The following is a 20,910-nucleotide window of genomic DNA, read 5'->3' as shown; positions in this document are numbered from 1 at the left end:
TAATATTTAGGGATTGATATTACTACAACATATAACATACAATATTTTTAGAATTATTTTATTTAAAAAAAAGTATTATTGCACTTTAAAAATATACAAGTTAACATCAGTTATGTTAATAGGTACCACGCCGTCGAGTAATTAATGATTGTTCGGGCTAGAAAAGATCTCGGGCAGTCTGAACAGGTGAGACAAAAAGATACGAAGCAAAGCAGCTTTCAGGGTAAGTTATGAAATTGTCAGCCTTCAGCTTTTTTTGCTTTTTTTGCTGGGCGTTTACTTATGATAATTAGGAACAACTGAAACACACCTTCAACTAACAAGGACATGGAATTCCTAATTATAAGAACACAGATGCAAACAGTTCTTCTGACGTAGACTTTTCTTAAGAAAAAACGTACCAAGAAATTGGTAAAAAAAAGAAAAAAAAAGGGAAGATATTGGTGAATGAGGCCCAATATTAGAACCATTTTACAATATAATGCAATTCAATTAAATAGCGCCCCAAATACAGCCTCCAAAGAAAAGTCAATTGTACTTTTATAGCCCATAAATCCTTAACCCAGGGGCTTAACAACAAATACAGCATCAACACCCTCTTTTCTTTGTTCCTCTGTATGAGGAAAAAACTCAGAAAGAAACACGAGGGATCCCTCTCCCAGGACGGACAGACATGCTTCAAAAGTTTGGATGGGAAAAATGCTGGTATCCTGGTTCAAAACTAACAGTTCATCTTTTAGACTCTCGAAACTAATACTTTTCAAAGGTGTAATCAAATTAAGAAATGATCAGTATAAAGATGACAGAATAATCAATAATTATGCCAATTAAAGTGAAAAGAAACAAGACGTTGGTTAAAGTGGATTTAGGCAACAAGTTAAATTACAGTATAAAGGAATACTTCACCGCCCAAATGATCATTTATATGTCAAATACTCACCCTGTGATGTGTTCAATTAAGGAAGAAAACTTTTGTTTTTCTCGTCTCCATGGTGAACAAAGAATCCAAAACAAGCAAACATTCTTGAGGAACTGAAGTCATAGGGGTCCTTGTCCGAAAGCACCAAAACTAAATCAAAACATCTGTTTACAAAAACCTCATGACTCGCACAGCATAATCCATTTGTCATTTATTCAGTCCTATGCTCACTACTTCCCAAACACAGGCATATTCCCTAAAACTCTAAATGTGCAACACTTCTGTATATAAACAGCCTCATGCATGGGTGAGTAATGCTTTTGTGCAGTTTATGCCAAAGTGTTTTACATTAACTGTTTTAGCACAAATGCATGTGTTTTGGAGGGTCTTAGCATTAAACGTTGAGAACAATGAGACTTGTGTGAGAGTTTGTGACAAATCTTTTGATATAGTTTTGCTGTTGTTAAACGTGGACACCTGTGACTTCAGTTATCAAGTTTGTTCACCTTTTTTGGATTCTTTGTTTACTTGGAAGAAAAACAAAGTTTTCGTCTCTGAATTCAACACAACACAGGTTGAATAATTGATATAGAAACGATAATTTGGGGGATGAAGTATCCAGTAAGTAACCACTGACATACTTGTAATATGTACAGACCAGAAAAACCATTTTGCTAAAAACTGTGGCATGTGCTGCGTTACACACAGAGCAGCTTATCAAAGAGAACATTTCCAATCATATATTAGTTACCGCAGGGTATTTTCTCATTCAGTGCATGAGCGTTGGTAGTGTGTGAGATTATCTACGCAGATTAGGTGTGCATTAGGCAAGTATGTGCACATTAAAAACTCCAACATCCTCGTGTGATTTTCCATACATAATAAACAAAAGACCAGACTTGTCACTGGATTGTGACTGATATTTTCTCCAGAATTTACCTCCTGGTGATAAACAATGGAGCCTGTTGAGTTTGTGCCATCCTCTAGTAACAGCCTTACCCTCTCTTTCCTCCTCCATGTGGCTGATGCGGAGGGCCATGGCGGCTTTCTCCTCCTTGGCCCGGTCCCTGGCGCTGACAGCCTCAGCAACCATCTCCTGCCACTCCAGTACCTGGCTCTGAGTGTCATCAGCACTGCCCGACTCACTTGCCTGTGACAAGAGGGAGCAGAGAATTAGAGGAGACCTACAATGAACAGGTTTCATCACACAGCAACATTCAGAAAAAGCCCGGAGGCCTGACCTGAGAGGCAGCCCTCTTGGTGAACTGCTCCAGGTCTGCTTGGAGGGTCCTCTGTTGCTCCTCGTACACCACCAGCTTCGCCTCCAGCATTTCTTGTAAACATAAAACACACAATGTTCATTTTGTCATCACAGCTACCAGTGACATATTTACCTAGATTTCCAGTCAAGTTCAAACATACAGCAGGAGAGAAAAGTTAACAAAGGAAACATGATGTTTCTGTTACACTAAACATCAGCACAGAAGCAGGAGCCGCTCAGGTTTGGTTTTAGTACCATTCTTTGCTTGGAGCTCCTCATATTGCTCCACTTTCCAGAGGTTTTCCTCCCTCTCTTCCTCCAGTGCTGTGATATGACTCCGCAGGGCAGTCAGGTCTGGGGGGGCAGCTCCACCCTAAAGGGAACCAAGCAAACATCTTTTAAACGGGTTTCTTTTTTTTGGCTCACAGCCCTGTTTATAGGAGTTCCTCATGCAGTCCAATCAGAGCTCTAATCCGGAGTTTTACATTTTTACTTCGCATTAGAGCTCTGACTGGACCCAAAAAATCAGGTCCGACCGTACATGAACCTGAGCAGTCTCTGTCCAAGCCTGACCCGAACCCAAACCACAGCAACAGTTTTGGGCACAAGCACAATTAAAAGCCAGAATTTCAACTGAGTGTTTTTAGATAACAAACATTTATCACAAGGTAAGGGTTCATATGTTTCCTTCCACTACTTTTCCTTGTTATTGCCCGGGGTCAATAACAACAATTTACAGCCCCTCCCAACCCGACGCCAGCAGGTTGGCTCGAGTCCAGTCTAACCTGTTACAGCCACCCTGATGTGAGCTCCACATTCTGTTTCTCTCTCTGAATCAGTCTGGATTTTCAGCCAACCCAAACCCTTTCCAGGAATTACAATCTATTCGGGCCAATCAGGGATCCACACCATAACTCACAGTATAAGCAGCCAATCATGAATTGCGTTGTATGTGAGGACATAGCATGCAGGCATTAAAGGAAGCTTGCAAAGCAAAAAGTGCTAACTCTAATGTTAGCAGAGTAAACACAGCGAAAGTGACGTTAATTTGGGAATAGAGTCGAAAACTAACTGTCTCTGTTAGTTATGAAGAGGATGTTCCCCACAAACAAATACAATGCATACTGTTGTCTGGCCATTGATTGGCTGATGGAGAAGCAGATACAAGAGGCTACAAAGCTGGAGATCACAAACATGCAGATCAGTGTTCACAATGCTTCAGACAGACAACAAGGACGCTGCCAGCTGGTATTCAGCAGGCCAGAGGCAGCTAGCTGCTGAAGGAAAAACTATGAAATATGCTGCAATGCCGGTGTATCGGAACAACCTTATGGGGATTGTTATCAACTAGGTATACATCACATGCAAATGATAAATATGAATAAATAGTATTTTTTAGATCTCCTGCTACTGTCTGACGGACAATGTATTTGCGTAGTAGAGGCTAATGCTAACGTCAGGATTGGCTAAAGTCTGTCTGTAAAGGCGAGTTCTCCCACCCACTGAAAGTGTTTGGGAGGGCAAAGAGTCCAGACTGATGCAGAGAGAGAAACACAATGATGAGCTCACATCATCAGGACAGTCTCACCAATGAGTGCTCTACTCTGGATATTCACATGTTTTTTCATCTGATAACAGGGGGAAATTTGAATGGAGAATAAAAAAAATAATAACAGTGCTTCTCTCGAGTGAAGCATGATAACCTGATATCTTTGAAAATCAAATCTAAAAATGTTGCCATCTTACCTGGCTTTTCTTCAATTCCTCCTCCAACTGTCTGATCCGAGATTTGGACCAGGCTTTCATTTTCAGAAATTTGGCCTCTGATCTACTGGCTTCTTCTGTTTTTTGCTTTGCTTGGGCTGCAAGAAGTAAGGAGAGGAAGTCAGATGAAATGGTGATACTTAAGGCTTACAGGTATTGAACATGGTTTCTGAAAAGATCCCACAGCTTTACTTTTGGCATGACAATATATAGGGCTCACTGACCTCACTGCAAGACACAATATACAAATAAATTTCTCTTATTTTTGTTTGTATTCACAATTTGCTCTTTTTTTGTTAGTGCCCAGTGATTTCTGGGATTCTCCAATGTTTTCTTATTTTTGCTCTTCTCTTAAGTATAAGAAGATTTTATGACTGGTTGAGAGCAGTCTCAGAGGGATGAGAGACAAATATTTTGTCTTGATGGTCCTCAAATTGTTTGTCCAGGTTTAACAGGTTTAAATTTGACAAACATTCAAAAATGCATAAATATCATGTAATCGAACTTAGATGATGTTTCAGAGTAATTATTATGACTGGATTATTACATTTTTGGGCTAACACAATACTGCTATACTTGGTCTATTGATCCCAGTTACTACTAAAAAAGTATTGTATTTAAATGTACAAAATGTACAAATTTGGGTTACTTTACGTTACTTGTGAGTTTTAATCTCATGCCACTTCTACTTTGACTCCTCAGCACTTGGGATGGAAATATTATACTTTTTACTCCGCTATTATTTGCTAACTTTAGTTACATCTTACTTTACAAATTAAGACGTCTACACACAAACCATACGAAAAATGTACAAGCGCAGCTGAAATGACGAGTCTGTTGATCAGAAAATTAATTGTCAGCCATTTTTAAAATTGTTTTGTCATTTTTCACGCAAAAAACATTTCATGGTTTCATATTCTCAAATACGAGAACTTGCTGCTTTTCTTTTTGATTATTTTCTACCTTTTGTTTTTAGTTTTTTAAACTTTCCTGCATGATTACTTTTGCATTTAATACCTAAACACATTTCGCTGATTGTACTTGCATACTTACTTAAGTAACATGCAGGGCTTTTACTAGTAACAGAGCATTTTTACTGTGCAGCATAAGTAATCTTACTGAAGCTAAGGAAACTATCTGTCACTGCTGTTGACACAACATTTACAGCATCACAAAGATTTGCAATTGCTGGGTTTTTGATTTTCCTGCAACAGCAGTACTGTGACTCTGTAAAACCCCATCTTTACTTTGTTTCATTTGATTAAACAGTACGTCGATTTCACTCCTGCAGAAGTTCATCTTCTTTCAGCCTTTTTGGTGTCATCTCTCCAGTCTTTGCACACATCTCAAAACCTGCCCGTATATAGTGTTTAGTAGTGTTTAGGGGAGCATTACCTGTGCTTACAGGTGATTTACAGTATGATCAGTGGGATTCATCAATGAGCAACTGGTCAGAGCAGATTTGGAAGGTTAAGAGCATTTGGTGCATCTGGAGATGACCTCTCTTATTTTTTCCTATTCCCAGAAAATTACGAGAAAATATAAGAGAAAAAAATCTAAAAGAATGTTGCTGCATGAGGCCCATTGGTTTATTAAATCAGGTAATGAACGTACACTTTATAAAATAAAAAAATTTGATTTACCAAAATCCGAGGCGAGATCTTGATTTTTAAAATACAATTTATACAGCAACACTGTATTTTATTTACTGTTGAAATTGGTGTTCAGAGTCTTGTTGGAGTTAGAACACAACTTTTGGCATAACATCTGTGTGAAAATCAGTTTAATGTGGTCTGATAAATCTGGGTTTTTTCTGACGAATGTCTGCCAAAAAAATGGTCTAATGTGTTGTCAAACATTTTTAACTTTCTTCTTTACTGTTTCTGGCTAAAATAAATACATTTACATAGAGTCCAATGCAGTTAAGTGCTGACTGTCTTAAACCACCAGGGAATTTTCTCTGGACTTCTTCAGCAGTGAGACTTAATAATCAAAGGAAAGACCAACCAACCTTCCAGCTCAGCTATCCTTTGGATGGAGGCTGAATCTGCAGGTGTGCTTCCACTTCCTGAGACCTCCTGACTGGTAGGTGGTGTTGCGACTGAGGCCCTCCTCAGCTGCTCCAGCTGCCCCAGGAGATCCTGCTGCATTTGGGCCATCTGCGTCTCATGCTGCTCAGTCATTCGCTTAACCTCCGCCTGCTGTTTTTCCATCAGGTCGCGGATTTGTGCTCGCATCACATGCTTCTCTGCCTCCATCTTGGATTCTAGGCTCTCTCGTTCTACGTGGAGCCGACGCAGTCGCTCTGTGAGCTCCTGTAGGGAAGAAAAGATAATGAAAAGGACAGAGTTAAGGAATGGCTATGAAATATATCAAGCAAGAACACTCCCTGTAAGCATTTTAAAAAGCGAAGCACTTCATCACCAAATATAAAGTAGGAGGAGAAGAATGTTTGAAGTGAAGAGATGTTGTTTCTGACCTTTATCTGATGGTCCCTGCCATCCACCTCTCCCTGCAGAACATCAATGACCTGCGTTTTACCCAGCAGCACCTCCTCCTTCTCATGAAGCTTCTGTTTCAGAGCCTTCAAAAGCTGAGGAGGAAATTTTAAAAAAGACGTGTTCAATATTACACAACCAACACTAAAAACTTTCTATAATCCATGTTTCACATAGAAACACTTGACTGTGGTAAAGTTTTCTTCAGATTCCTTTGAACAGAATTCAGTCTTTGACCAACAGTTTAATATTCATACAATCACAATATTATAAAGAGAAGTTAGGGGCTGTACACATGCCACGTCTTTGCACTCTCATTTCTAATGTGTTCCATGTAGCCATAAGCCACGGCGACTCTGTCGCGGCGTGCAAGCGCTCCCAAGCACTTATCTTGCAGCCAATGCGCCCTGAGAGAGTTCAACTTTTTGAAAGTAGCAGTGTCATATGATGAGGAACAACCAATCACAGACAATATCTTGTCTCTTCGCCCATTGCTATCAATCTGTGGTAAAATGTAAAAAAAGAAGTTAATAACCTTAGTGCAGGGATACCCAGAGCTTCACATCTGCCCTGTGGACAATATTTAAATCCCAATACACACTTAAGAAACAAAGCCTAAAAGAAGATCAGCTCTGCACTCAGGATTTCAGGTAAATACTGTTCTGTTTATGGTCACTTTGCAACTTCAGACCTCTGCGTTCTTGAAAGTTGGCGCAGAGTTGAAACACAACTAGCACCCATCGCCCGACCTTGCATTTTCCAGGTGGTTAAAATCGTGGCATGTGTACAGCGCCTAAAGTGTTCCCCTCCTCGTTCATCAAAAAATGCGTGTCGTCACTACCTGCTCCAAGTCGGCACTGGCATCAGACTTTGCAGCCAGCTTGAAGAGCTCCTGTTCGTGCATCTGGTTGATCTCCAACAGCTGGTTATCTTTCTGAATTATAATGTCTTTAAATGTCTGGATCTAAAAGAAAAAACAGGGTGCATCATCACCAAAAAGTAGCGACACTTCTCATAACAAATACAAACTCTACAACAAAAGCATCCCTTTCTTGCATGCATTTTGAAAAAAGCTCCTGCGCATTCAAACAGAAATGTGCCACAGTAACAGCGTGCTTTGAAAACCCACGTTCTGTTTGTACATGCTCTCCTTCTGCGTGTACTGCTCCTTCTCTGTGGCCAGCAGCTCTTTGAGGCTGTCCATCTGCTCCTGCAGCAAACTGTAGCGCTCATCTGCTTCTCCTACCTTCCTGTTCAGGCTCTGCACCAGCAGCTGCAGATCCTGCATGGCTCCACTGTCCTCTTCCACCTGAAGAGGTAAAGCATCAATGTGTGAATTGACAACATACAAGTACAGTCTATCTTCTGTTATTACTTCTGCTCTGATCTCAAGATGTGAAAATGTTTGCAGTGAGGAAGCACTGAGAAGATGATGTGGACAGCACATTCTCGTGATGTTTATGACCTTTTGTTGTGCTGCAGCTGTGATGGGCTGATCTCCTGCCAGCGCTGTCTGCAGGTGAACAATATACGCCTCTTTTTCTGCCAGCTTCCTGTCCCTTTCTGTCAGCATGAAATCCATTTCCTCACCCCGCTGCCGCAGTGACTCCACCTCCTGCCTCTGAAAGAAGTTATTCAATAAATAGGGAAAAAGTTTGCGCCCTGATTTAGAAGAACTGTGAGTTGGAGCAGATTTGTGATCATTGAAATGGTGCATATAAACTGAATGCTGCCTCTCAATGTTTACTTTTGACTTTGGGGATAGTAAGCAGACCTGTCTAAGCCTGTCAAATATAAAAAGTCACACAAAAGTGAACTTAACTAACAAGGCAGGACGACAGAAAGTCTGTTTTCATGGTTTTTTGGTCTGACCTTGTAAAAAACCTTAACAAAGGCAGCTGGACGGTTAGCTTGCCTCCTACCATCCCGTTTACTGTTGGGGGCTAAAGTGGACCGTCACTTGTACTATGGATAGAGCCGCCTGTGTGTCAACTTGACTGCAGCTGTCCGTACATGTTCAATGCATAGAGTTTGCATGCCCACCATACGCATCAAATCAGTTGCTTCAAATAAGCAATGAATGAGAGCATGTTTCTGCTCACACATGGTAGCACACCAGTGTTAAACACAGAATGACAGTGTATGTGTATGTATGTATCTATTTTTTTATTTATTGGCATCTTTTAAATGTTGCTGTCCCTTTGTATTATTTCTGTCTTAATCTGGATGTCTTTGTGTCTCCGTGTATGGAGCGCAGCAGGCAGAGCGCTTCATGAGTTTTGGTGGAAAAGTGATCTGTCGATCCGTTAACAGCTGATCAGATCACAAGGCTGGATGAGAGAAGCACTTTGTAAGTAAAGGAAATGAACAAGTAAGTTTCACTTTCAATGCTCCTGACACTCTGCTGCACCATCTCTGCCCCAAGTGCGCTATAAATAACTCAATGGTACAAATATTCCTATAGCATTCCCAATAACCAGTCCAGCCCCAAAAATTTTTTTGTGGCGCTGAATTGCCGAGGGACTGCAGATGCAAATTAGCTCTAAGATATAATCTGGTACAGTAGATCATATGGCAACATTATGTTTTTAACTGTGCATGGTCTCTTTTAAATAAATTAAATAAATAAATAAAATGATTTTGCTGTGGTGGCCTGCGACAAATAAATAAGTGTGGGAAACCCTGTGATTAGTAGGCATGCACCGTGTAGCCTGCAGCCCTTCTTTGTGACACCTTGTAATAAAAAAAACATCATCTTTACATAAATTCATGAGGAGACCAAATCTCATTTTGCTGTACAGGATAAATGAAGATACTTTACCTTGTTTTCAAGTTCCCCCTGTCTTTGTGCCAGCTGCTGTTCTAGTTCCTCAACTTTCTTCTTGAGCAAGACAATCTTGCCCCGACTAGCTTGCTCTCCTCCTCCCTCTGATGACCCCTGCAGACATCAAATAAAACTTTCAGCGAGCCAAGCACTGGACTACATCTGCCAGAGGACCAGTAACACAACTCAATTAGAAGCTTATATTAAATCTGGGGCTGTCAGCATTAATTCATTATTTGCCCTAAGATTAACTGCATTAATTGCCGCCCAAGATGATGATACTGGTAGCATATGAAACTAGAAGACCTGAGGAAAGAATAATGTAATGAAAAATGTGTGATCAAAAAATAACTTTGCATTGCAGCCTTTATGCCCCCTTGTGTTAAAAAAATACTTACTGCTTAAATATGAATTAGGATTAAAATACTCTATAAATCACACACATACTGTTGAGGTTTCAGGAATTTATGCATTCTTCATAGGTATTCACATTTTTGTCAGAAAAGCGTGGATATGTGTGTGGGTCAATATACCTTTTTGCTGTGTGTTGGCGTACCCTGACCCCCCTGTTGTTTCTTCAGCTCCTCCAGCTGTGTAGTGAGGGAGGTCACCTTGGCTTTGTTCTGCAGACGTAGCTTTGACAATTTGGTCTCGCACGTCTCCTTCTCCACCTGAGTCACAGACAACATGTTCTTTATCTCAGCTGTAATACAACGTAAGTTACATGCCTGGTTACTCTATCAGCAGCACTTTCTGCAGGGACAGTGCATACAAGAACATTTGAGGAGATGCTGCCAGAAGTGTAGACTCTGACAGTGTGAGATGACTAGCAGTGTGTTGATGGCCTGTGGTGGAGTGGATGTTTCTGTTTGCACTCTCCTGTAATGTGGCCTCTACGCCAAACATTTACTGTATCACGGCTGAACTCTAATCTCACATTCCTGTCTTTATTATTGTGTAGTAGACTTTGACTTAGGAGTTTAATAGTTAACTAGATCTTGTTTTTTTTAACAGAGTGACCTCATTCAGTGACTAACAGGAGCAGAATAACTCATGTGACCGACTGTGCTCGGCTCAGTCAGACACAAATCCCTCTCAGATTGGCCCTAGATCATGTATGAGTGCATTTAGTCCAAGCAATCTCAACCAAATTCTGATGAGTTCACTCTTGAGTGTAAGTGGACGTTTGTTCCAAATTTAGAGAAAGCATTCCCGAGATATTGCCTTCACAATGATGAAACAGACGATGTCACAGTAACCTTGACTTGAACCTTTGACCACTAAAATCTAAGCAGTTCATTGTTGAGTCCAAATGGACATTTGTGCCAAATTTGAAAAAATGTCCTGAGATATCCCATTCATAAGAATGAGACGTACAAAAATATAGACAACCCAAAAACACGGTGCCTCCAGCAACAGCGCGGATACATGATGACATTGACCTCTTCATCAGTGCTCACAATGTGGGCATGTTTCATCTCAGCGGGTATTTACTCATAAACCTGCACACCGCCTTACTAGAAGCGAGCTGCCTGAAGACACAGAACTGTCCTGACCTTAAGTTGGTCATCTTTGGCCCGAAGTGCTGCATCCTTCTCCCGGATCATGTCCTTTAGCTGAGTGACAAGCAGCTCAGTTTGGGTTAGCCGCTCTGCCATCTCTTCCACAGCGGCCCCTCCAGCAGCAGCAGCAGCAGCAGCAGCGTGGGGAGAGCCTGGGCCCTGGTGACAGACAGGGGAGAGGGTGGGCTGGTCACCCAAAGGAAGCACTGCATTTGGTTTTAAATGAATGCACATCCTGAATGAGTACACTGGTGTTTGTTTTCAATAACATTTTTGAGGGCCATCTGGAGTTGATCAGGAGGATGCCAGCTTTAGAGTGTGTATTTGTGTGAGTGAGATTGAGGATAACTAGAATGTAGCACCAGCAGACAACAGAGCCTATAAAACAGAGAATGTGACCCTTGTGATTGCTGGGAGAGGACCTGAATGGAGCAACAGGGATGCACTGATCCCAGTTTTTCTTTTTTGAAACATAGAAACTATTTGATTAGTTATCTTTTTCTACACAAGTTATGACATTTCCACAATTCTATAGACCAATAATGTGTAGCCTAGTGGAAATTTCAATGATATGTTTCGAGGGAGCTTATAAAACTGTGCTGTTACAATTTTAGAAAAAACTGTGATGTGAGAAATTCCAACAAACATGACAGAGGTAAAGGCTAATGGGTGTCTCAAAAGATGAGACATGTTGCTCTTGTACCACTTCAGATTAAGAGTTATTTGGATGAGAGTGAGTTGGTGAATAAATGTAATGTTTTTGAGCAAGTTTCTCAATCACTGTACTCGTAGAAAGGCCTTACATAGAGATAACCATAGAGGCAGTAGAGTAAACGGGATGGGGTGCAGGGGGCTTAAGCCAGAGCAGTGATCCTCCCCTCACAGGAAGTGTGAGCTCTGGTTGTCTGAGTCAAAGCCCTGAGCTCAGCAGTCTCCCTAATTCCAGTCTATCTGGACATGAAACAGACTGCAAAGCTTTCGCTGGGTTTCCTTTGAGCCAGTTAAACGGCTGCTAATACGAAGGCTGCAAAAGATAACATAAAAGGCTGAATCCAAATGTCTGGACTTCACCTCACTTGCAGACTCGCAGACTTTCCCGGGAAGTCCAGGAGGGCTGAGGGGTGTCCAAATGCACAGTTCATCTGCAGACTTCCAGAAAGTCAGCTTGGGATGCAAGTTTTATTGATTTAAAAGAGTAACTAAACCCCTAAACCACTTTTTTTCCCTTGAAAAGCGATATATATGGGTATGTAGAAGTGTTGTTGATTAATTAAGAAAAGAAAAGAAAAGAAAAGAAAAGAAAAGAAAAGAAAAGAAAAGAAAAGATAAGATAAGATAAGATAAGATAAGATAAGATAAGATAAGATAAGATAAGATAAGATAAGATAAGATAATCATTTATAGTCCCACAATGGGGAAATTTGCATTATTACAGCAGAAAAGGTATATAAAAGCACCAAATGCACAAGCTAAATAAAGCAAATAACAATATAAAGAGTATAAACAAGACAAAAAACTTAACAGTTAAAAAGTTAATGAATATTTAGACCAATTGCACATGGAAATGAAAATGAAAATAAATTGCCTATTATGATTATGAAATTGCACAGGTTTCAGTTCAGGTCATTCAGGTCCAACTCTTGATATCTGATTGCAAAGAATTAAAATTCTACATATTGTGGATAAATATTTATAGAGACTGAAACCTGCTATTGCAATTGAATTTTGCTTTAGCTTAGTTACTCTTTAATTACCCACAATTCATTGCTATACAGACTTTACCTTGCAGGTTTTTTTTTAAATAGCTGATTAAAAATAACAAAACTTATAATGTGTGTAACAGCTATCATAGCCTATTTTAATGCTACTGGAGTCATGTAGGCCAGAAATACTATACACATCATGACACAGAAATATGTAGAAATATAGACTATAATGGTAATCATTGTTATTGCAGCCTAGCTCAGCTGCACAGTGTACTGCTAAATACATAGGCAATAGAAGGTGATCTGATGTAACTCACAGGTCTACCCATGTTACTGAATCGTAGTCCTGTCTTTATTCATATTATTTCTGTTTTGGATGTGTTTTCGTTTTAATCAGTTCATCTTCATTGACTACTCTTTTATTGAATGTGTGTAGCCCGTGTGTTGTGTAGGGATGTGTTTTGTTCAGTTACAAAAAAAGCCTGTATATGGATTTATATCTTGTGAGCCGACACATTGATGGACTTGATTGAGGAAAATGACATTAACGATATCCTTGCACATGACCGTTGTGTCACTCAAACATTTACGCAGCAACGAGTGAAACAGACTTGAGGCCTTGCTAACAACGGCTTGCAGTCTCTGCTCTTGCAGGCTTCGCGTGGCAACCATGAGCACGTCACAGTATGTACAACTGAAGTCCAGAAGGGCTCAGTCCGCAAGAGAAGGGTGGATATTTGGATCCAGACAAAGGATTTATTGAAATCACTGCCTGTGTCTGAGAAATGTTGCGGTGACTAAAATGAATGATCACTCTGTAGCATGTATTTTACTTTAGTTGATCAACTCTATTGGTGAAAGGGTGATGAAGTCAAGGTGTGGTAACATTCCTACAACACACACTCATGTTTCTCTTCAGTGACATCTGTTTCAGCACAAGCCATTTTCATCATGTCTGGAATCATTGCATCCATTGCTTAAAAATGTTTCAACAGAAACAAGTGGTTAGACATGTTATCCACACACTAAAAATATGTAATAATTCTGATTATAGACACAGATTACAATGTGACCATTTATACAAGACGTGAAAAAAAAATCATGTGTACTCACCACAGAGCCAGGCTCTCCCTCCTCACCAGAAAGCCATTTCAGCATGGTTTCAGTTCAGATCTGACCGAAAGAAAGAAAGAAAGTTAATTATTCAGAATTGAGGAAAGTGTCAACTTCACTGCTAGCGGGTGAGTCTATTTTGGGTTCTCTCATTTATTAACATTTTGGAGATAACTGTTCTTGAACAACAAAACAGTATTCCTAATTTATCAGGCTTCCTTTACTACATTGAAAATATTCAGCAAACAGACATAAACAGCCTAACTCCTGAACATGTGTAATTGTAAGACACACAACATTATGGAGGGGGTGGTTGGACCTCTAAAGAGCAAGACTGATACTGGGTTTTAGTTCAAGAGCAGGTCCGCCATCATGACTTGCAGACAAAGCAAGACTACACTCTCTCTGTGTCGCCTCTATAAAATATTTACAAGCCTCCCAGCATAGTACATAACAGATTAAGAAGTACAGCCTTCCAAGGTTAGTTCATCAGACAACCTGAGCAGCAAGTCAAAGGCAAGCCGAGTCAGCCAAGTGATTACTGAGATGCAGGCTGGAGAAAGAATCCAACATTATAATGAAGCCTGTCTCACTTTCAGCTGGCTGCAGGCTCCATGTCAGCAGCAGAGAGACACACACAGCCTTGAGTCAGAGCTGACTGACAGGTGTGGCTCCTGGTGCTCGCTGCAGCTAAACAACTACAAGACTAAACTGGCCCCGACTCGAGGCCTGGTGCAGCCTGAGCTCACTGGCAGGGTGCATGACCAGCCCAACTCATTCAGCTGGCTGGAAGGTCCAACCCACGTGACGCAGGGGAAAATCAGGTCAAACTAGTCCTCTCAAGCATAACATACAGTGTCCCCAGTGCCTACAATGCCATTATCTGCTATCTTTCCCGAGTGTCATGTTCTGTCAAGATTCCTGCAATTCAATTACACAGATAATGACGTAACGTTACTTATTTGTAACGAGTAACGCAGACTGTTGCAGATTCGTCCCCTGATGGTGATTGTGTTAGTCTTAATAAACCTCTACTCTGAAGAATACATCGAAATGGAAAGATTAATGATAAAGACAGAGCTAAGTGAAACACAGATACTGCAACCGACGCTACGGCTAAAAGAAACAGGCATCCAAATGTCTGTCCTCAAGCCGATCGTTTCGCTGAATAAGTAAAATATCTAGACACACAATCGCAAAATGCAAAGAAAGCGTAGCTGGCTGAGATGGAGAAAACAGCCACTGTGAGCACAGCTAAACAGTGCTGTCAGTCAGGCGTCACTAAAAGTTGTCTGTGGGAAGACGAGGCTTTAACATTAGCTAACTTACTAGCTCGCATCTCTAAATGGTACCCCTCTGACTGAGCCAAACCACGGCTCATATGAACCGCAAAGGCGTCACACTTGTATCAGAAGAAGGCCTCAGGTGTTGGGGTGGGTGTCGGAAAGTGGGCCAGTTATTTAAACAAATACCATTAATAGCAAATTGTTAATCCAGTTGGCTAACTTTATCTCGCTACATGCTAACTTAGCTAGCATTGAACTGCATCTTGACTCTCCACTTGAATTAGCTCAGTCAAACAACTTACTGCCGTTAAATATTACTTACCGGATTCACAACTTCATGAAGAATCCAGCTGCTACCGCACAACGTCGACAGATTCCCGTTTAATTACATTTTATTTCATTTGGCGAAATTGCAAATGGGACAGAGATATGCCTTGGTCACGTTTGTCAACAGACAACTGAGAACCTGCGCATGCGCTGTTGTGTCTCGGTGACATGTCCCGGAGGAAAGCCATCGAAAGATATTTTATCATTATGATCGGCCACAGGCAAATAATATGCAGGACGGTCATGCACATGGCTGAACCTGCTAGAGCTATGCAGACGTTAAGTTCTCTATTAGCTCATTATATGCATTTTCATCACGAGAGGCCTGTGTTTGCCATCAAAGATGAAACGAACAACAAGATAGTAATTTACCTATCATGTCCGCTTTCGTTTGAATGGCCTTTCTTGCACACACAAACTATATAAATACATAGCCTATATAAAAAAATGAGAATCACAGGCCAAAGACACAAACACTAAATAGTGAAGAGGTTAAAATATAGGAATTTAATGTAATATGTATAAAATATAATGAGAAATACTGAGATGCAGTAGTGATAGCCTACAGGATGAAAGAAATATATAGCCTAACTATAGTGTGTGCAGGTAGAAACATTGCCTAAAGAAGGCAGTAGGAGTAGGGTGTAGTCAGGTAAGTGGGACATCAGGTAAAATGGGACAAATGAAGCTGGCCTTCAACACCATAGAGTAGCACGACTGAGGAAATGGGCTAGCCTGGCATCACTGGAGATGCGCTGACCTAGAAAATAGGATTTAAGAAAGAAATTTTTAAATCGCCATTCAGGATTTAAAATCGTCAACAGCTAGTATGGCCTGTGGACTGCCCCAAGAATCTATTCTTGGACCGATTTTACTCTCACTGTACATGTTACCCCTTGAACATATCATTCGCCAGCACAACATCTTTATTCATTGTTATGCTGATGATCCCTGGCTCCTCCAGTCAACGGTCAAAATATCTCAAATTGCTCCTGATGCTGTGCCATTGGAGTGTGCATGCGTATGAATGGTTACTGAGTAACAGGTGGCACCTTGTATGGTAGCGTCAGCCACCAGTGTGTGAATGGGTGAATGTGATATGTAGTGTGAAAGCGCTTTGAGTGGAAAAAAGCCTTATACAAGTGCAGTCCATTTACCATCCATAGTTATACCTGTCATTTAAACCACATGAACTTAACAATATAACCATAAAAAAAATAAAATAAAAAAAAACAATATAACCATAATTCATTCCTATTTATCTAATGTCAAGGGCTGGATGGCAGCTAACTTCTTTCAGTTTAATAGCAATAAAACAGAGGTTTTGATCATTGTTTCAGAACATCACAACCTACAGATACAGCTCTCTCTTGGTTCACTTACCGTCAACGTTAAATCTGTTGCAAAGAATCTTGGAGTAACTTGTGACAGCCAGCTATCCTTTGAACAACACGCTACAAATTTGCCCAAACCGGTTTTTATCAGTTACATAACATCTCTAAGATAAAACACATGCTCAGTTTTAATGACACAGATTTACATGGTTATCACCCTGCCTGAACAACTGTAATTCTCTTTTTAAACTCCAATTCAGTCTCACAAGTACAGTTTATACAGAACTCAGCAGCCAGATTATTAACTTAATCCAGAAGGTTCTGTCACATCACCCCAATTTTAGCATCATTGCACTGGTTAACCATTAATTTTAGAATATATTTTAAAATTGTACTAATCAACTACAAGGTCATCCATACATCAAAAATCTGACCCCTTACAGCTCAGCCAGACCCCTAAGATCAGCGAATCAAATCTTAGTAGCAGTCCCACAGACCAGATGGAAAATCAATGGCAACCGTGTGTTTTCAGTGATGGCCCCTCGCCTCTGGTACCTACACTTGATATTGGTCCTGTTTTAGTTTCCCCAGGCAACGATTTTATGCACTTCCATATACTATGCTCTTTTACCTGTTTTAAATTTCAAGACCTTTTATTGGCATTCATTAATTTTATCTGCTTATATTAGCTCAATTCTCTATGTTTTACTTATTTATTAAATTGTATTTTTGTACTTGCACCGTCATGATAATGATGGTGATGATGATTATTTTTATTCTTATCATCATTTATTATTATTATTATTATTATTATTATTATTATTATTATTTTTATTATTAGACTATTGCAGCTAAAACAATAAGGGTATAACCACAAAAATGGTTATAGCATATTGCTTTTTGTTAACAGTTTGGCTTATATAGAAATATAACTACTATAACTATAACTACTCTTTACTTTTTATGGGAAAAAGTTTTGAGTGAATACTTTGCATTTAGGTAAAATGGGACAAAAAAAAGCCAAAATGGGACATTTTTTCTAAAGTGAAACTCGCATGTTTTTAGGCTACCATAAAACATAACTTATGCTATTTTCTGCCACCCTTTCATATTACAGATATTTTTTTTAGTATTTTTGTCACTTAAAAAGCATTTCATATGGTGCAATGAGTCTATGTAGCCATGATTGTTGTACACACATACACACACACACACACACACACACACACACACACACACACACACACACACACACACGTCCACTGTAGAGTAGCCACAGGTTACACGAATGATTTCAGATTAAGAGCATGTAGCTCAAAATATCACCTCTGTAGTGCAAATTATATTAAATATTTATGGGAGCATAATCTGTTGGTGTGACTTTGTTTATTCCTCCCCTGTATCTCTTGTCCAGCACCTAGCCTTTTTGTCACCTGGATTTGCATGCTTTTGTAAACTTTTTACATTAATGATCTAATGAATTAATCACTGAACTGATAAATGGATTTAGTCATTTCAAAAGACTTTTTTTAACTTTACCAAACATATCATTTTACTTTATCAGCTGTCCCATTTTTCCTGAACATGTCATCAGAGTGAGGTTGGGGTTCTCAACGTGTTTGAAAATCCAAACTTTTAAGTTATTTTACTCAACATTTTTTCTTCATACTAGAATAGCAGGAACTCAAGATATACAACTAACACGTAAGGTAGTCTGCAGAGTTCTAAGGGGTTTTATTGGTAATCTTCCAAAATGTGTCCCTCATTACCTAATTTCATGAAGACAGTGTGTGTAAAAATCTGTTGATTAGGCTATATATAGCCTATGTTAAAATGAGCTAAGATATGTAAAAGACATGTATGTTCTCATGGCTGTCTCTGTGAAGTCATGGATAGGCTACTGATACTATTAGGTAAAGAGCCTTAAAGGCTAAGAAGAGTAAGTCAGACTAAATCCATACAGTGAAGGCCTCCGTAAGGGTGGTGACAGCTGTGTTGACACTATGTCGAAGCGCATGCTTGTGTGAGTTTTTGTATTATGAGAAATGTGAGAGTATAACTAATGTAGAAATTAGCACACTAAACGAAATTTCCATGGTAACCAAACAGTTTCTAATATAATAAAGTAAAATATATACTAAAACATGCACACACATTTCAATGGTCTTTTGTTAATTTTGAACTTTACAGGGGGGGACCATATTTACAATATCACAGCAGCTGACAAAAAAGGGAAAAACAGAATGAAACCTGGAGCTACTAAATGATAGCAGACAGCAGACATAAAAAGGTTGTAAACAACAACTGAGTGACATGTTTGATTTATTCCCCTTACTTTCTATATTCAGACTCCTGTTACACCCTTTTCTGCATTTGTGCACCTAATTACTGCTTTCATTGTCTTTATCATTCAAATTTAGATGACCTCTCAAAAAAGATCTGATAATGAAATAGATCCTCTTCTGTGTTTTAAAGCAGGCACACAGTGAGCAAAGAGATAGTAGAAAGAAGTACAGTAGAAACAGCAGTAAGGGCGTGAGTTATTAGATGGATCGACTGAGTTTTCTGTATTGACATAACATAACAAAATATCAGTGTCATTTAGCACACCTTACAGCCTACCTTAACCCTTTGTAACCTGAAATTGGTTTAATTTCTTTCATAAACATGAGGAAAAGCCAGTCTGCAACTTAGCAAGACATGGCTAAAAAAATAAATAAAAATAATTAAATGAAATAAAGGGGGTTAAGGAAATTTTGAGTAAAATTTGGTGTTTAGCATTCAGAAACAGAATTCAACTAATGTTTGGAGACTTGGTGACAAAAGCGTTGACCTAAAGATATATTGTGTACAATTTTGCAATAATCAGACTCATACAGCAGTAATTCTATTTTTCAGCAGACACATCTGGATTTAATTATTTTCCTCTTATTTTCTGTGTTTGGGATGTTGGTAGGCGTGTACCCCTCAGGTGAAGTTGTGGCTTTATACAAAGGTAGAGACCAGCTGCCAGACTGTAGGCAGCATCCAAGAGACACAGCCCCGAAAAAATCAAAATAAAGCCCAAAACTAGAGTGAATCTATGGTTGGCTTTTATTTTCACTTTCACTGGCAAGCATATTTCCAAACAGAATAATCCTGCAGAGTATATGAAAGTATATAATTATATAAAACATGTAATGTCAGGTGACCAAATTTGATGTCAAAAATCTAATGCCAACATCAGATTGCAAGGAGTATACAGTCAACAGATGAAGTTGATTTTTAATTGTGTTGTTAAGTAATGTAAATCCAGTGTCTTTCAGACATCTCATGCTAACATTATCTGGAAGTAGAATAATCATATTTAGTTGTAATGACAAGAAAACCCAACGTCTGCGAAACGCTATAATATTCACGTCCAATGTGAAATTCTAATGTAGTTGGACATTTAAAATACCATCTACTCAGTTTTGGATTCGAACCAAAATTTATCGTATTGATGTCTGATACCAGCTGGGCAGGTAGTCAGCGCCTACCCAAGAAAAAATCTAGCACAAACCACAATGTGTCTTTTTTTTTTTTTACACAAGATGTAACATCTTATTTGGTGAACTTTAAAAGTTCTGGTAGGCAAACTTTGTTTATTTATTCATTAATTTACATTTGAGCAGAGTTGGGCTGGCTTTTCCCCCGTTTCTGGTTTATGGTAAGCTATAGATAACAGTCTCCTATAATGGAGAGATAAAAGTGGTATTGATTTTAATCCACTGCAAGAAATCAAATTAATGCAGTTCCCCAAATTGCACATTTCCTTTTAGTCATCAACAATCAAAATAGTTTTTATGAACTTTTATGCCTCACTGTAGTGTCTAATGAACAGTGTTTGGGACATTTACTCATGGACAATGTGTGTTCTAGGAAGCATAAACCAAAAAACAAACTTTGCACACTTTATTCCATCGGCTCACCTTCCCACTGGCAGCCACAAAACTTTGATAATTATTGCCAAAGTAAAAAATACCAAAAGGAGCTTGTGAAAAGTTTAATCATGTACAGTTTTGTGAATAAATATTGATTAACTTTATAAATAAATACATAGTGTAGTATATTAAACAAACCCTGATAATAATAATAAAATTAATGCTTTTTTAAATCTTGTCATTTTTGCCAAAAAATATTCATCACAGCAATGGCATCAAGTCATTGATGATGGGACAAACTATGACTTTTTCATGTTGCAATGGCCATATGAGACTTTATTAAACGGCAAAATAACCTAGAATATTCTTGTTGTTTTTTAAAAACATCTTCATCTTCATCATAAGAGAAAGCTT

General features: G+C 39.2%; 1 protein-coding gene across 6 annotated transcripts in view; it reads right to left on the bottom strand.

The window, feature by feature from the left end:
- The window catches only part of LOC121941888 (uncharacterized), a 46,546-nt gene extending 31,135 nt beyond the window's left edge, over positions 1-15,411 (bottom strand). For 3 of the 6 annotated variants that reach the window (XM_088081289.1, XM_088081284.1, XM_088081298.1), the window contains exons 1-14: positions 15,256-15,410; positions 13,648-13,707; positions 10,823-10,987; positions 9,800-9,937; positions 9,264-9,380; positions 7,908-8,063; positions 7,572-7,751; positions 7,284-7,406; positions 6,424-6,537; positions 5,956-6,259; positions 3,927-4,042; positions 2,436-2,553; positions 2,161-2,252; positions 1,919-2,069 (exon numbers count right to left, since the gene is read on the bottom strand). In XM_088081289.1, coding sequence (XP_087937415.1) covers positions 1,919-2,069; positions 2,161-2,252; positions 2,436-2,553; positions 3,927-4,042; positions 5,956-6,259; positions 6,424-6,537; positions 7,284-7,406; positions 7,572-7,751; positions 7,908-8,063; positions 9,264-9,380; positions 9,800-9,937; positions 10,823-10,987; positions 13,648-13,692 — 1,819 coding nt within the window. In that variant the 5' untranslated portion in view covers positions 13,693-13,707; positions 15,256-15,410. Of the gene's footprint in view, positions 1-1,918; positions 2,070-2,160; positions 2,253-2,435; positions 2,554-3,926; positions 4,043-5,955; positions 6,260-6,423; positions 6,538-7,283; positions 7,407-7,571; positions 8,064-9,263; positions 9,381-9,799; positions 9,938-10,822; positions 10,988-13,647; positions 13,708-15,255 lie in introns of all 6 variants that reach the window. The other 3 variants (XM_088081267.1, XM_088081272.1, XM_088081283.1) reach the window with 2 other exon arrangements.
- Positions 15,412-20,910: the final 5,499 nt, after the last annotated feature.

The sequence above is a fragment of the Plectropomus leopardus genome, chromosome 1 (assembly GCF_026936395.1).
Source record: "Plectropomus leopardus strain MGB_pleo_1.0 chromosome 1, ASM2693639v1, whole genome shotgun sequence".
Lineage (NCBI taxonomy): Eukaryota > Metazoa > Chordata > Actinopteri > Perciformes > Serranidae > Plectropomus > Plectropomus leopardus.
Note: the sequence above shows the minus strand (reverse complement) of the source record. Positions and strands in the feature narration are given on the sequence as shown.